Source organism: Bactrocera tryoni, chromosome 1, assembly GCF_016617805.1.
Source record: "Bactrocera tryoni isolate S06 chromosome 1, CSIRO_BtryS06_freeze2, whole genome shotgun sequence".
Lineage (NCBI taxonomy): Eukaryota > Metazoa > Arthropoda > Insecta > Diptera > Tephritidae > Bactrocera > Bactrocera tryoni.
In genome coordinates, this window is record NC_052499.1 from 82,969,597 (window position 1) to 82,987,580 (window position 17,984).

At 34.9% G+C, this 17,984-nt stretch overlaps 1 protein-coding gene across 6 annotated transcripts in view; it reads right to left on the reverse strand.

The window, feature by feature from the left end:
- The window catches only part of LOC120766250 (polypyrimidine tract-binding protein 1), a 420,921-nt gene that overhangs the window by 220,793 nt on the left and 182,144 nt on the right, over positions 1-17,984 (reverse strand). Inside the window, exon 1 of one of the 6 annotated variants that reach the window (XM_040091638.1) lies at positions 7,266-8,291. The exons of the other annotated variants lie outside the window; for them this stretch is intronic. Within the exon in view, the coding sequence (XP_039947572.1) occupies positions 7,266-7,268 (3 nt within the window). The 5' untranslated portion in view covers positions 7,269-8,291. Of the gene's footprint in view, positions 1-7,265; positions 8,292-17,984 lie in introns of those variants that run through there. 6 annotated transcript variants of the gene reach the window in all.

Sequence of the window (17,984 nt, forward strand, 5' to 3'; positions counted from 1 at the left end):
TGTTTACTACAAATGTTATTTATGAATATATAATACATATATGCGACCGATTATGCCAGGTTTTGTCCTGCTTCGCGCGAGACAGTTGGAAATTCCGCAAACGCGTATCACTTGCAACAATCGGGCCTTAGAGTGCATATTATTGGCGATACCATCACAAAGCCGCGCAAATACCACTTAATGTACCCTGCGCCCTGAGTAAATGCTACCCAAAGCGCCAAGCTTTTATGAAAATATATAACCTTATAAGCATTGTTCGTAAATTAGTTGGAGTGTTCGACAGTAAATTAATATAATTTCAGTCAACAATCATTATTTAGTGGCACAAAATGGAGGGAAATATGAAATATGGAAAAGCACACGCACGCAGACATGCAGGTATATTACTTTTTTTATGGGAGAGCTTTCTGATACTTTTTATCTGAAATAAAGAATGATTAGTTCTTGCAATAAATTAACTAACTGCGCTCATTTTTTGAAAATGAAATTTAGTTATGAGAAGAAACAATGATCCGCACAGTATAAATTTTTACTGCATGTTCTCGTCACAGTTCCCGATTCAGTTTATCTTTCGCCGCCATTTTGTCCATTTTTTTCGACAACAGATCATTTTACAGATAGCATCTTCTCGGAAAAATTAGTTATGCATACGTTTGCATCCAGGGAGAAAGAGGGAACCAATGCAACAGTGCTGAACCTTTTGACGTCTGTCAAACTAGGCGTGTCTCTTAAACCATTATTTAGAGTGTCAATTAAGGATTGATGGAGTCAAATGAGGAAAGTTCTCTCACCGACATTCTCTTGGCTCAAGCAGCTCACGATTTCCAGTCTTAGAGCAAGTATCCTCTGGGTAGGCAAAAAACACCAGTTTGAACGTGAGCAATAGTGAGAAGGCGAATCATCTCTCACCAGGTTTGTGCGCTGAGCTTGGGACCGGCTACGTAAAAAAAACACCCGCGGTGAAAAGATAACTCGGCTATAACCGCTTAAGCGGTGGCTACGCCAATAGAAGAGTAGAAGAAGAAGAAGAGTATCAATATCTCTATAAGTTAGAAATAATATTAATCGAATAAGAAGCTTTAAGCCTCCAGAGTAATATTTTGAAAAAAAAAAGAAAACGGTTTTTTTAGATCTCGATAGTTTATACCTTCAAAAATAACGTATTAGAACTTTTTGAGTTACAGCCCTACGAAGGGCAGCCGCTCAGTTCAATGCGGACAAACAAACACATTTTTCTCAAAACCAAATTTTCAAATTTGCTTGAGTGATTACTCCTAAATAAATGACCCGATCCTCATTAAATTGTTTTCTGTCGGTTTCATTGTTTTCTATATAGTTTTCAACGCAATGACTTAATATTTTTTTCAATCTAGCAAAAGTTAAGGCAAAATTTCACTTGCTTCTTACTAACACCAGCATTTTCTAAATTTTTGACTTTTTTCTTTTGGATCGTATGTCTTTGTACGGAGAACATCTTGCGGTTAACCGAGATTTTTTTTTAATTTTCAGGTTTCATACACGGAGAAGGCCGGAAACACTACAACAATGAATTTAATTTAATATTTTTTCCAAAATTTCCACTCTGTATTTTCAAAATATCTATAGATATATTTCAAAACAATCGATAGAGTAGTTTTTTTTTCCAAAAATTGACGAATTTTAGGCTGACACATTAGGTGTGCCCCTAAAGGCGATATAAATTCAAATATAAATCAAATCAGACAGTCTGCGCTCTTCTTTGTTCAATTGTTCGAATTTCGAACTTATTCATCATAAATCAATCCAGTGAATCATAATCTTGAAATTACGACACAAATTACAATAAAATAGAAACGAAAAATATCGACAGATTTTTCTTCATTAGTAAATTTAAATTGATTAAGTTGATGGGCGAATATAAGAAAGTTTATAGTTTTTGAATGATGACATTCTTGCAGTTAACAGCCAATCTCAGATATACTAAGAGTGAATTTGTATTATTTGAATAGACTTATGTACGATTTACATAAGTATATTTTAGCACAGTAAATTGGGACGAATGTTCTTATGTTGTACCATTTTACATAGTACTGTCATTAAATCAAAAACAAAAAAATATTTTTGCAAAGTTCATGGAAGAACTATTCACACATTTTCACAATTAAATAGTTTTTGGTTCACTGGTAAAGTTTTAAATGTAAAAATACTGACATCACATAGCTGAATATAAAATATATCAAAACTTATCTCTAAACACTTTTATGTCTGCATACTACCACGCATACGACCCTGCAATAATAGCAATGTCAGCTACAATATAGTGTTGCCATATCGCATAAAAATTCAAACACTACCACAAACACTTATGAAATCAAAACGATATGTATCGAAAAGTGTCGTAAATAGATTAATAAAGTAAGACATATTTTCTACGAAAAGTGCATGATAGAAGGCAAGCTGTTAGTAGAAGGTAATATATATACACAATGTACAGATTAAACACAACAAAAAGGTACCACAATCAAGCAACTCATTACTTAGCAACTGGTTAGTATTTGGCTACTGGACAGATAGTTGCGAAAAGCATAAATAATATGACTACTTGAAGCATTTGAAAGCGCACAGGATCACAACAAAGGATATGCAGGCAGTTAGGCAGTTAGTACGGATGCAGTGAAAGAGAGAAGCTGAGAGGGATAGAACGAGAGCGAGCCATCTAAAGTGAGTGTCAGACACAAACCTTTTTAGGAGAAGTTAAGTGGAGTGTAGTAGTAGTAGTAGTAGTAGTACGAGGAGTACGAGGAGTACGAGGACTAGTAGTAGTAGTAGTGGTAGCAGAGGATGGCGATGGCATAGAAGAACAATCAGAGGACGCCGAACTGCAGCTGCTGCCAGTCGACATGTTACCTTCGACGCAGCACGCAAGCCCATTCTCATGCACGTCCGCATCATCATCAATCAACTCCGACTCCTCCAAATCCATCGCCGCTGGCTCGTCGGCGCTAGCGCTAGCACACAGCACCGCGTTCGACGCCGTGGCACAACGCAACTCATTGTCATCATTGCCGTAATTCAGAGCGCCTGCCGCTGCAGTCGCCGCGCCGCGACGGCCAGTACCGCCACAGTGTTGGAGGAGTGCGGCGTTGTAGGCGCTATGGCCGGCATTACTACCGCTGTCGTTGGTGTTGCGCTTATGATATGACGCGTAATGCGGCACAGCCAATAGCCCGATGCTGCAGCCGACTTTGCGTTTGATGGCGCCGCCGATGGCAGCAGTTGCAGTTTTGGCTGCATTACGAGCACTAGTTCTTGCATTTAGATTAAGCATGTTATTATTTACATTGTTGTTGGTTGGTGGTGTGGCGGCTGCTGTTGTGGCTGCAACGGATGCATGTACATTGCTGTTGTGATTGTGGTTCTGGTTGTTGGCACTGGCCGCAGCCGCGGCGGTGGCCGTTGCGAACATGGCGGCGGCGACCGCAGCAGCGCCATTACAGGCCGCCGCTGGTATGAGTGTCAGCTGGTGTGGCGCTGCGCTGGCGGCGTAGTATTGTTGTGGTTGTGCGGTCGGTGGCGGCGGCAGCGGCAACGGCGGCGATGTTATCTGCTGTTGCTGCTGTTGTTGTATGGCGGCGGCGGTGGCCGCTGCTGCAGCTGCGGCGGCAGCCTGGTACTTGGTCGTTGTGCCACTGTTGGCGGCGGCAGCGGCGGCCAGATTGTTCGCCTGCAGTTGCATGTACGTCTGCAGCATTTGCAATTGCTGATGTTGTTGTTGTTGTTGCTGCTGCTGTTGTTGTTGCTGATGTTGCTGCTGCTGTTGCTGGTAGTGGTATTGCTGTTGCAGCTGGAATTGCTGCTGTTGGTGCTGCGCGTGTTGCAGCGCCTGATGCTGCTGCAGCATGGTGGCCGGGTACGCTGGGTAGGCGGTCGCCTGTGTTGGCGGCGGCGTCGTCTGGTGCAACTGGTGCAGATGTGTGGCCGCCGGTAGTGCTTGCAACAATTGCATTTGCTGTTGTGAAGTTGGGTTTATTGGTTATTGTTTTTGTTTTTGTTATGCGAATTACTGCGTACTATGTACATATGTATGTATGGATGTGTGCGTGAATGTACTGTTATGTGATCGCGTCTAAATGCTATGCAGCTTTTGGTGCTTTTTGTTGTGATTGCTATTTTTATTCATGGGGCATGTACTGGTGGCGGTGGAGGTGTGATCAATATGCAATTCTTATGTGAAAGTGTAGGCATATAATATAATATATAAATTTAATACATAACTGTTATAATCAAAAACGTATCGCAAGTTATTTAGTTAGCAGAAAGTGGGAGAGATAGAGCGTGGTTAAGAGTATACAAAGATAGTTGAGTAAGCTGGAGAGAGTGACAGCGATATGTATAACCAGAAAGCAAAGGAAGAAGACTGAAAAACAAAACCGTAAGAACAGCTGCTAGTAATAAGTGCCGAGAAAGTGGTAGAAAAAAGAGAATATTGCTTGGATATTGTTTCTTTTTATATTTTTTGTGTTATAAAATGAATATATATATTGGTTCTTTTCGCTTTGCATAGTTGTTAATAAGGAAAAAAATATGGAAGCGTAACGACTACCGACTTTAACTAAGTGTGTGTGATAGATAGCGAGAGGAGATTATGAGTTTCGAAAAAAAGTGTGGAGATTGACGGAAAACTTAACGTATAAAGATGCAGGGATAACTTAGTGAAGTAGTGAAAGGACAGACGAAAAGTTTTAGTTGGCGGAAAATAGTCGACGAAAAGCTGAAAATGCAGTGAAGCGTTCGCTACAAGTAGTAAAAAACTTGGAACTCGCTACATTCTTTGTTTAAGTTCAATAAATTATTATTTGCATTGTTTTGTGTTTTTTTTTTTTAGTTTTGTAAAACTTGCAGATAAAGCAATATAAAGTCTTAAGAACGGGTGCTAAACTGACGTTGACAGTTTTAGTTTATATATTATGTATATATATATATATATATGGTATATGTAACAGTAAATAGATATATGAATTATAAGTTAGAAAGGCGTCGGAAGGCGACGATATTTGTTCGTTTCAGTGAATACTTAGCAAATATTATTAAGTTTAGTGAGTGCTCTAGTAGCATACTTTCCTAGTCTGACGAAGTGCTGCAATAAATTTTTTACTTGCTTTAATGTAAATAATTATTAAACACTATTTTTAGCTTGTTCATGTCATTTCTCTGCAATTATAAAACAATTATAACGCTTTTACGCGAAGTATTGCTTATAATACCAGCAACTTTTAGTCGCTAGCTATTATTGTTATTGTTGAAGAATTAGTTGAAAATTATGATCTGCACAAAAATTGAGTTCAGCAATAGATGCAAAACTCAAATTGCTATAATTCTCTAAAATGAGACAAGATTTAGCGCCGAGAGTTTTGCGTTTGACGAAAAGTTGTACTACGCTCAGTTGAGAAAAGTATTGAGTATCAGGTTGAGTAATGAATTTTCCTAAAATATTGCACTTGAATGGCGTATAAAATAATTCTCTTACGAAATCAACATCATTTAGTAGTACCTAAGTCTGAAGCACTAGAGACTGGATATATAAATTTTTTTCGATTATAATCGAGTCAATTATATATGTTTCACTATATCGCCACCAAAAATGTAAAACAACGTTTCATCCAAGAAATCAAAATTGAGTTTTTATTGCTTACAATCCACCACATCATATTACATATGTATATGTAGCATAAAATTTTAGCTTCCACTGTCAGAGATAAGCAATATATAACCGATATATTGGTATATGTAACCGATTTTGTAACCAAAACTCAATTTTTTTTTCAGTATGAGTGACTTCTACTTTATCGTTTTTCCTTCGCCTGTAAACTTTTCACAAATTATGTCATGTTATTTTGCATTTTAGGTGACGATATGTAATACTCTTGCCAATTTATTAGGGATGCCAAATACTCGTATAAATAATTATTTGTTAATGGACTAAATTATGGCGCGTTGGGTAAATATTTTTTTTTTTTTTTTTGGTTCTTGGAATAGTAAATTGTTCTGAATATTTTCATAAAAGAAAATTAAACTGTTTGAGGTTGGCAAATTAATATTCATTTAACAATAATAATTGACTTCCTTTTTACTCTACTTTACTAGCCAAGTTGCAAATAGACTTAATTAGGCCTTGAAATGAATAAAATAAAATTTAGTTAGAAAACTATTTGCTAATTGACAAAATTATAAGGATTCCGAAAAATGCCTTTTGATTTTAATTTCTTGCGTAAATGGAATGGTGAAAATCGCTGACAATTTTGTAAATACAAAATTAAACAGAGACAATTAATATGCATTCAAAGCAATAATTAAATCCATTAACATGTTTTTCCTAAACTAAACTGGACTACCTATAAATAGACTAAATTAAGCCTTGAAGAAATTAATCAAAGAGCACTTAGTTAGTTAACATTTTTTTTATACGTATGACAAAATTATAGGGGTTCTGTAAAGCTCTTCTCGAGTATAATTTCTTGGATATATGGAATGGTGAAAATCACAAAATTTTTGGTAAAGAGTAAATTAAACTGAGCAAATAAATAAGCATTTTAAACAATAATGTAGTCAATTAACAAATTTTCTCTATATATTGATACCTATCCTATGTTTTAATATTTTTCTTCAAAAACTGGTATGAATTGAAAGATAACTTTAGATAATCTTTTCCGCACTGTGCCAGATATCTACAATTTTGAAGTTTAAGAAAGGTGGATATACTAAATTATGTTACATAATTAGGGGTTTCATATGGTCTCATAAAGTTCTAAGAACCGAAAACATAGAGTTGAGGATCGTACTTCAGTACACTAATTTATGTTTGTAATCCAACATTAACTTTTTCTGAAAACATTTGAAAAAATTAGTTTAAAAATAGATTAAAAATAACCTCAGTGATTTAAGAAATCTCGGCAGCTTTTGCAAAGGAAGGCAGTAAAAATTTTTATTGCAAAAGTTGGTGGACCTTATTTTAAACACCATGCCTTAGTTTCGGCTGTAAAACAAGTTCAAAATTATCGCAACACTCCAGCACTCAGTTATGTAATACGCTATGCCTGCGTTAAAAAAAACTATACCGCCCATTTAACTATCGGCCTGACCACCTAGTCGCTAAGATCTTTATAATTAGGTCTTACGCTTATTTCCTAGACTTTCATACTTAGTTCTTTATGCTTACTTCTTATATTTTTCATACTTGTTTCTTTTGTTCTTTGTCTTAAATATATGTAGGCATGTGTGGCTCTTACCATTATTAAATCTTTCTTAACCGGTTCTTCTTTGATTGTTGCTGTTGCCAAAGCCGCTGTTACTGAAGCTGTTGTTGCAACCGTTTCTTTTAACGCGTCAATGGTGAATGCTTTTTTTTAAGACAGTTGTTGTAATTGTTGTATTGGATGTTTTTTTGTTTTGAAAATTTGTTGCTTTTTCCGCTACGCTTCGAAGATGCTCTATCGTTTTTAATGCGGTGTTTTCACTGGCACACTGTTTTTTGTTGGTTTAAGGAACTTTTAGTTTTGAATATTTTTGAAATTGTATTTAGCTTTGTTTTTGTTTCTTCTTTTATTATATTTCTTTAGTTAAACTATAGATTTAGTTTGATTTATTAGCTTGATCGCTTTGTTTGCACTTTTAGTTTTTTTTTTTTGTGATTTGATTCTTTTGCTTTTGCTGTTTTTGTTTTTGCTGATTACGCTGTTTGTTGCCTTTGTGGATCGCTCGCCGTTTTACTTTTGATTTTGTTGCACTTTTTTTGAGTTTGCTTTCGCAAAATTGGCGCGTTGCGTGGTATATGCAAGGGATCTTTTGTGGGGAGCGGTTGGCAAGGAGACACAAGGTTTCTAGTTTTCTCAATGAGTGTGAAAACGAAGTGATGATTGTGTAATTATGAATATTTTTTTGTTTTTGTATTTCGTTTTTGGCAAGCAAATTGTTGCTTTACAATAACAATGTTGCGCTTGTAATTGATATGCTTGAACGCTAAAGTAATTTCACTTTTGTTTCAATTCTGGTATAATACTTTATTTGTTTTTGTTGTTGTTGACTTAAACTTAATTTGTTCGACAAAGTTTGTGCTAAGATTTAGTTTTCTTTTTACTTGAAATTAGCAAAAAATTGATTTTTGAGTTAAAATTTTTTGTTTTGTTCTTTTTGCTTTTTGTAACTGTCGGCTAAGAAATAACTCTGCCGTTATTACAATAAATTATTTTATACTGCTTTTATATATGTATGTATAATTGTGTTTGATTGATTGCTAAAATCGTGTAAGAGTTATACTTTGTAGGTAAAGTTTGAAACGCTTCAGATTGAATAGATTTCTTCAAAGTTCAGAGTTTTCTTCAAGAAAATGTAGATTGTCACAAGTATGTGTATATGTATATTAAATATATGAGTGATTGAATATTTTTCAATTTGATTGCACAGTTTTTAATATGATTGAACAGCTTTTTTAATATGATTAAAGAGTTTTTAATATGATTTAAGAGCTCTTCAGTACAATTCAATAGCTTTTCGGTATGTTTGAGTAGCTTCTCAATATGATTAAATAGTTCTTAATATGATTGTATAGCTTTTCAATATGATTGCATAGTTCCTAACAAGATTGAATAGTTTCTTTAATTTGATTGAACAGTTTTTGATATGATTGAATAGTTTTTAATATGATTGAATAGCTTCTCAATATGATTAAATGGTTTTTTATGTGTTTGAATAGCTTTTCAATATGATTGAATAGTTTTTAGAGTGATTGAATAGCTTTTCAAATATGATTGAATAGTTAATAATGTGATAAAATCGTCTTTCAATATGATTGAAAAGTTTTTTATGTGATTGAATAGCTTTTCAATATGATTGAATAGACACAGCGTGCGTTTAATTAACGCGTAGTTATCAGTTAATGCTTGATTACAGCTAGAAATATAAATTTATATATACGATTTGATAAAATAGCTGCTACTAAGTATATATTTGAAGAGAAAGATTGTCAATAAGTTGTGCAGAATGTACTAATTTCAATTTTACTGCTATATTTTTAATGTAATTCAATTAATTTCCTTTTCAACTATGCCTAGCTCTATAAATCACGTCAAAGTTGCGCTACAAATAGTAAATATATGTAATAAAGAAACACAGTTAGTTGTTGTATATATATCTATATGTTAGTAAGTTGAATAAGTTAGTAAGAAATATGTTTTAGTATAGTAATATCGATATATAATTTGCTGATTAATTAGTTTTATAAAATGTGTTAAAATTCTTATAGTTCTTGTTGTATAGCAAGTAGAGGTCTAAGAAATATCGCTTTTCACAAAAGTGGGGATTGGATTGTCAAGTTTAGTTAAAGATTTAGATTTAGCTCAATTTGGTAAACGTGGCTCCGCTTCTTCCAAATATAGTTCGCACAGCGCTGGTTAGCTTGAGATTTGAGATTGTGATACGCAGTATTTGAGATTTGCTTGCGTCGGTCTAAGCGACTGAGTTACTGACTGAGTAGTTTATGTTTATAAAAAGGTTGTATAGCTTGTATAGCTTCGTAAAAAGTTCAGAGTGGCAAGTTGTAGATGCAGTTAAGTTGTTGGGGTAAATCGTTTGCTAATATGTCTAAATTCTTGCTACTTGCATAAATACTGCGCTTCCAGCCAAATGCTTTCACGAGTGTGTATTTATCTTTGTATATATATATATATATATGTATGTATATGCTAACGTTCGCTGATTGTCAAAACGCTTACTCTCTTGTCAGTTTGGTGCCACGGATTGCTGCACCAAAGCTGAGTTGTGTCTTAAGAATACTGTTGTAGCCTACTTAGTGTGACGCAGAAAATACGCTCTGCGCCGCTGTCAGCCACTTAATTTACCTAATACGAAATATTTGTAAGTAAATTGCTTTAATTATTTATTCTCTATTCAAATTTTGTGTTTGCGCGGAAATATTTCACAAAAAGGTTCTGAGTTTAGAAGGTGTTTCCACAATTGCTTTGCGCTGCTCAATTTATGCGCATTGCTGATTGACTAAGTGTGTTTGCTGCTGCTGTGCCGCCTATAAATATGCCTCGAAATTGACTTTGATTACAATGCGTTTGTGTACTTGTTTGCTGGTTTGTTTTTGTTTTCTTTTTGATAAATGTTTCTCTCACTACTTTCGTCCGTTATGTAAACAACCTTTTTACAATACTTTGATTTTGTCGCAATTTTCTGCTGATTGCTTTCGACTATTTGCTCTGAACTCTCGCTCACAACTAACGCTACTGGTACAATTGTTCTAACACTGATATGTAATATTAAAAATTATTTGTATGCATTTTATTACTATATAATATGATGTGTTAATTTCTGCACATAAAATCAAATATTCAACAACCTTTTGTTTACTTAAAATATTTTTTCTGTTTTTTTTTGGTTTTTGAAATTTTGCTCAAAATTAGTTTACAAAATTGCCAAAAAGCGCAAGGACTTGCTTGTCTGCTGCTAATATGGGCTTTCAATACAAATACAATGACAACAGTTATATTTATTTCATGCGCTCACTGAGTGTTCTCAGTTTTTGGCGCAGAACTCGCTCGTTTTGCTAAATGATCTAAACGTTTACAGCTGCACTAACAATAAATTCTTGTAAATTTGTAGTGATTCGCTCACCGTTATAATTTTCCAATTAATTTATGATTTTTACTATATATTTTTATGTCGTAATAAAGTCGCTGTTGAGATCTTCGCTTACTGTGAAAGTTTAGATTTGCGCCTATTTGTGGTTTAGTACCATAGATTTCAGATTTCAGATTTCAAGTAAGTACAACTTCTGTTACTAATTTTTGCAATTACATAACACCAAAGTATTTTCATAAATATTTACTAAAAAAGTAGCAACAATTTGCTGTAGTACAAATTCAAATTGAAATTTGCTTTTTTGAAAGCGTTTTCGTTTAGTTTTTTTGAGTTTGTTTATGAGAAGTGAAGTTCATATGAGTGCAATAGTTTATGATTTGGGGGAATAGCTTTGGTTTGACAGAGGATAAAATACCACCGAAGTTTCTTTTTATTAATACGTTAAATGCTGTCGCTGCAATAAAATATATTCATTATAAACGCTTTGCAGTAATTTTTTTGTGTTTTTTAGAACTAGTTTGTGGAAACTATTTGCTCAACATAAGCTGCTTTTAGTTGGTGGTTAGGTACTTAAAAGTAAAAACTATATATAAGAGAAAAACAAAGCCTTTGTGAGGAAATTAACACTTAATAATAATAATTCAAAAATTTAACTGAAAAATTTATTTATTATTTATAAAAAAAATAACGATTCTTTGAAAAAAATCTTAAAACTGCATTATCTATTTTTTTACTTTTTACGGACTTAGCTTTTCGTTCCAACTTTGGACTTTTGGAAAATATGGTAAGCTAATTAAAATTCAAAACCTCACTACGCCAGCATCTTCATAAAAGATTTAAGGCGACTTAGCAAAAATCACAGTTTTAAAAAGCAGTTTACTAAAATTCAAAATATTTTTATTTATTTGACGATTTTAGTCATAGTAAAAAATTATGAATTATACGGCAAATTTTATTATAGTTTTTACTAAATTTTACTTATATTTTTTACTAAATATAAGTGTAATATATTTTAGTTCGAACATTTTTTTGGGCTTCCAAGTCTATTCTCCTTTGACTAAACTTTTTTGGCTTGGAAAACGATAGAGACTGATTTTTAAACATAACGGAGGACAAACTAAGTTCTAACTAGAAATCAGTGGAGAAAACTGTAAATACTTTCCGATAAAGAGATTGGATATAAACTATAAATAATAATTTAAAAAATTTTTTAAATAAAAAAGAACTCAGAACTCGAAGCCAAATTTTAGCAATTTAAGGCAACTTCTTCAATAATCAGTAATTTAATGACATTTTTCTTAGAAAAAAAATATACAAATACTCTGAACTTGCAAATATTTCAAAATGTTAACAGTTTTGGGTATTTAACGCCGAAGTTTCGGGTAGTAGTAACCTATATTATTTTTGTTTTTTTTTAAATTTGAAAAGAAGCCCTTACAAACGGACTTGCAAATATTTCAAAAACTGACCGTTTTGGGACTTTTATGCGAAGTTTCGGATTATTCTAACTTATACTAATTTTTCGTTAGAAATAATTGGTAAGCAAACAAAGAAAGGGACAGACTTTCGTCAGCGATTTTTTATGAACATACTGCAAAGCTAATATAAAAATGTGCCAATAATGTTAGAACTTTTTGGCAACTCAAAAATTTACAGTTCATGGCGTGAACTTTTGAAAAAGAGAAAATAGTTGCCATTCTAAGACAATTTACATTAATAGAAGGCATCTCCCTTAAGAGCTAAGAATTTAATGAGTTATATTAATAAAATATAAATATACTATAAACTTGCAAATATTTCAAGAACTGAAAGGTTTTGGTTACTTATAACTTATACAAATTTATCGTTGAGAAAAATTGGAAAAGAAGTTGTAGCAAAAGGATGTCTTAAGAGAGTTTTTATGGACAAAGCAATAATAATATGGAGCCAGGAATGTTGAAGCTTTATGGCAACTCGAGGAACCCTTGATATATTTGTTGAAAAATATCTATTAAAGTAGTGACACCTTACAATATTTCAACTCAATAAAGCGATTTTGGAGGCAGGAATGTTGTTGGCAACTTGAGGCCTCAAACTTCATACCGAGGATTCTTGAAATATTTTTAAACCCAAAATGGGTATTCTGTTGAAGAAATTTGAAAAATATCTATTAAAGTAGTGACACCTTACAATATTTCAACTCAATAAAGCGATTTTGGAGTTGAAACACTGAGCAATTACATATATGTATGCTCAAGAAGTATTGAAATGAAATAATTTAAGGAATGCATTGCTCTATATTTTTATTAGTGAACAAAACTTATTAAGAATAAAGTCTTGCTCATTATCAGTTGAATATTTTTGAATATTCAAATATAACAAAGTATGATTTAAATATCTTTGAATTTAATAAATTTCTAAGTGATTGCTAAATAATACTGAAGAAAAAACTATTTAAGAAGAGAAATTGAGTGTAAATGCATTCGAAATATAACTACGAAAAAAATATTTATTCATGAGAATATTTGAAAATATTTCGAAAATTTTGTGGTTTCTTTTTGTCAAATGTAATACAATATTTTATTAAAAAATTCTATCTAATTCAAAGCTTTTTCACAAAAACATTTTGACAGCAAAGCAATTAGGGATTTTTCGTAAAAAATTTAATATTCTCTGCAGAAAAAATAAATAAAATTTAAAGTTGCTACAAACAAATATTCAACAAAGTAATATAAAAGAATAATACTTTTTTTTTAAAGAGTTTAAAGAAATTAAATAACGGGAAATTAAGGCATACAATATCCTCTTTACTCTTGTAGAACACCCGGAGGTGAGGTGATCTAAAGGCATACAATCTACTACACTTGGCAATGTTATTGGAACTAATAAATATTGGGTTACGCCTTCGCTAGACCGGCATAATTTTTAGTATTTCTTTTTTTTTATTTCAAATGTTCCAGCAGCAGCTTAAAGAGTTGCTTTGCTTTTGAGCATTTTTCGCTACTCAAATACCTCACGCACTTACACTAAAAAAACCGAAATTATGAAGCGTGTTTTAGCCGCGATAAATCTTCAATGCCTCAATAATTAGGCGCGTGAACACCGTGATTTAACCAAGGCAAAAAAAAAAATTGAAAATAATCATAACTATAATACTAAGGTAGACACAAAAGCGGCTGAATGGCCCTCAAAAGCAAACCTTTTAGTACATAAAAAATACTTGTCTTGAAATAATAATCATTGCTGACAGCTTTATTTTTCCAGCTGAGAGCGGCCGAAAGTAACAATAAATATTTTTTTCTATTTTTCCTTTGCTTGCGCTCTTGACTTTCAGTTTTGCTCAGTTAACTATTAAATTGTTTGTTGTTAGCCGCTTGTAGCTTGCCGTTGTGACTTTGCTGCTGCTTTTAGTCGCATTTTAAACGCTTTGTGTCTTTGATTTCTCGCTGGCGGCTACGCTTGGCGCGATTTTCGGTTCGCACGCACAAAATTTGTTAAAATATTTTACCGGTTTTTGCTTACTGCTCGCACACACTCGCACACACCAAAACACACTAACACTGGCAGCTTTTAGTGACTTCTGTTGCCGCGCGCGGCTTTTTTCGCAAAGCGCGAATTTATTTTCGTTTTTACTTAAACAATTTTTTACGCTTCTCTCAAGTGTAGCAGCCGCGACTTTTTTATGCTGATTTTACTTGTCACGCTCTCTTCTTTTTTATTGTTATTTCTTTTTACTTATTTTTTAGCTTTTGAAAAAGTTATTGTTTTCTGTAAGCTGGCTACAATATAGCGCTGCCTGTAGTTGCTCTGCAGCGTTTGTGTGGCGAGAAAGATGTGTCAGAAAACATACAGTAAAGGTGGCAGTAAAGTAATTAAAGGGTATTTGTGTGGCAAGAAAAGTACGAGAAGCAAAGTGAGATTGCTTGATAACCGAAAGCAAGCAGAAATTTGTTGGCAAGCGTGGCTCAAGTTAGCGCGTCAATCTCAGCGCTTACGGAAGCGTTCTGCTATCAGTTAGCTGCTTACACGTGTAGCGCTCATAGATCATTTGTATTCATTTCTCTACTGTAATTATTACATATAGTTTTTTTCTTTTATGGCAAGCCACCGCCTTCAGTCATAGTTCCACCAAGCGAACACATATTTCTAAAGTCATGTGTTATGTGTTCTGTGTGCGCGCTGTAAATGCGTAAGTAATTACGTCGAAATGTTTTGTAGGGGCATTGTGGCAAGCAAGTGCGCTCCAGACGCCCTTGAGTCCACAGCGTTCCCCTGTAAGCCAAATCATGCTCGTAGAGCTAATAACGCTGCGCGTTTTCCCTTGGCTTTTTTACTTTGTATTGATAATGACACCACAGTTTTCCCCACTTTTTGTGGTGTTTTCCCAACATTTATTTTGTATGCTGCTCACTAGATTTTCATAATAATTTTTCTTTTATTTTCTAACTTTTTCATATTTTTTTATATTTTTTTTTGTTAACTTTCCTTCCCCTTCGTCTGCAGCGCTTTGTTGCGCGCCTCCTATCATTTATTATTTTTGTGCTCCTTTTGTAATTTACACCCGTCTCGCCGCTAACTGCCTTGCTTGACTTGGCTTGGCTGGCCTGGCCTCTCCTGACTTTGTTAATAACAATATTCGACCACTTTGTGCGTTTTCCCCGCACATCCGCTCTTGCGTGGCCGCGCAATGAAACGTTCATTACTTTTTGCTTTGCCTCTTTATTTCCACTTTGGCTTAAATACCTGTGCTGTGCCGTGCGGCTGTTGTTGTTTTCACTTGTTGGTTCGCACCGCAATACGTGTAATTCCAAGAATAGCCGCTTGCTTGTGCGCTTCTTTTCCAATTTACTTCTCGTTGCCAACAACAGTTTTTCATTATTCCCTTTTGTAAAGTAACCTTTTTTGCTTTGAGCCGTTGTTGTTTCGCCTTATTTCGCTCCCAAATTGTTGCTCGGCACAATTATTTAATTTTTTTCCTCACACATTTCTGCACTCTTTCGTCGATTTTGTGCTCGAGTTTTTTTCGTGTTTTTTTGGATTTTTTTTTTTGTTTTTCATTCAAGCGTTTCTACTTTATTTACGCTCTCGCTGTGCTGTGTGATATTTTTTTTTTTTTTTGATTTTGTAAGGTCTTTCTTTCGACTTCTTAATTTATAATTTCGTCTGTGCGCCGCTCGGCACTCAGCCGCACAGGTTCTTTTCGGGCTGCCTTGCAAGAAAACGTGTTTTCGCCGGCTGCTTGGTCGCTCGCAGGCCTTGCCAAGCGCTGCCAGTGTGCGCGCATGTGTGTGTGTGTGTGTGACCAGTTAGCTGTCTGGCTGACTCGTCATTTCATGCCAAGTCTGTAGGCTACATTTTGCTGGCCACAATGAATATTTTCAGATTTACTTCAACCGCTTTCATACTTATTTCACATACTAAGACGCGCTGCGTGTGTGTGTTGGTGCGTGCGTTTATTATACAACTTCATTCTGTGTCTTAGCCAGTTTGTGTGTGCGGTTAGTGCCGGCTAACCTGTGCCGCCGTTTCTGCTGCTTTTCGCGCTGCTTCATGTTATTGCTCATATTTTTTTGCTTCAACAAACACACACCTTCTTTCAAGTATTTTTTTTAATATTTTACTTCATTTCTTTTTCATTTTGCTTTTTTTTCGTGCGCTTTTGTGCTTGCCACTACTCTGCTCATGTGTTGTTGCTTAAGCGCGGCTTATAAGCTACACAAGCGCTTGCTTAAAGAATCAATGAACCTTTGTCGCTGCCACTGCTCAACTCACGCGGCTGCCCACATTGCTTCAAGTAGACTTGTGCAATTGTTGTTGGCTTGAAGCCGCCTTTTCTGCGCTTAGCAATTCTTTTCGCACGCTTCCTTGGCAAAAATTAAATTTTACAATATTTTAAATGTTCAAGAGCCAGTTTTTTGAAGTTTTTTTTTTTTTGCTGAATGTTTACTCGCTCTGCTAGCGGCTGGCATAAAGCGCGTATGCTCCAGCGCTGATCTCGCCTCGAAACATGCTACAAGTGCGAGCATTTAAGTGGCTGCGCTTCGTACTTGAACTTGACTTTAATGTCTTGCTTTTGCGTTAGCGAATAGTTTAAAGTTAGGATAGTGGAAAAATCAGCAATAAAAGGTTAGTAAGTTGGTTAGTGGTTAGTAGGAAAATTAAAGTTAAAGTAGGTACTAAAATATAATTATAGCTCAGCTAAGACGTGAAAATACTCACAGCTTCGTGTCGAAAATAGGCTGCGTGGTTTCAAAAAAAAATTAATATTTCTAAAAGCAATTAGCACAAATTTCACTTGCAAAAATTGGTAATTTTCACTGCTTCGCACTAAACTCAGAAACACTCGACTATTTTCAAGGAAATCACAAATATTTAAAAAACAAATATTGAAAACTCAAAATGGAAACGAAAACTGCACACCAACTTTTATTGACGATATTTCGGTTTTCTTGACGCTTTCTCACCTAAAGAACTTTTTAAAGCTGTTTATGATTTTTCGATTTTTGGAAATTTTGGATTTTTTATTCAACAACACGTTGCACGCGAAAACCAATTCAAAGTGGACACGTTAAAATTATTTGCAACTCTCGGCTGATAACTGCTATCGTATGATGGTGCACGTCGACGACGTGGTTAGAACTGCACTAGTGAGTGGTAGTAAGTGGTAAGGTTTGCTATCTCGAGTGTCGAGTGTCGAGAGTCCGCGTGTTACGATGCTACGGTGTTGCTACTATTGCGGCCGTGTTCGATTTGAACGCAACTTTGATTTGGATATTGAAATTTTGTGTGCGTTGTGCAGAGTCTTCTGCCTTCTCCGCTGCCCTTTGGTGCTGTCGTCGTCGTCGTAGTTATCGTTGTCGCTGTTGTCGTTGTTGTCGTATTTTGACGTTCGACTGCTGACGCCTGACTGTGACTGTGACTTCGACTTTGGCGCTGACTTCAGCGGCGACTGCGGCGTCGGTATGGAGCGCGGCGCAGTGCTGGAGCGAGACGTTGTTACGCGCGGCGACGAAGGCGGCAATGTTGTTGATAACACTGAGACACACTGTTGCTGTTGCTGCTGCTCCACTCCACAACCACTCCTGTTGCGTGCTGCTCTTTAGCGCTTGTTGATAGTTTCGCCACTGCTGTTGCTGCTGTTTGGATATTTTAGAATATCGTGTGTTTTTTGTTCGAAGATTTTCCTGCTGCTGTTGTTGGTTTTGTTTTTGTGTTTATTTTATTTTGATTTTTTTTTAGATGCGATACTCGTTATGGTTGTCGTTTGTGATATTATTTTGTTTATTTTTGTTGTTGTTATTTTTGTTATTATTTAATAGAGCGACGGCGGACAGAATTGGAACGGGTTAAAGCAAAGACTGTACGAAGACTGAAGTAAGAACGACTGG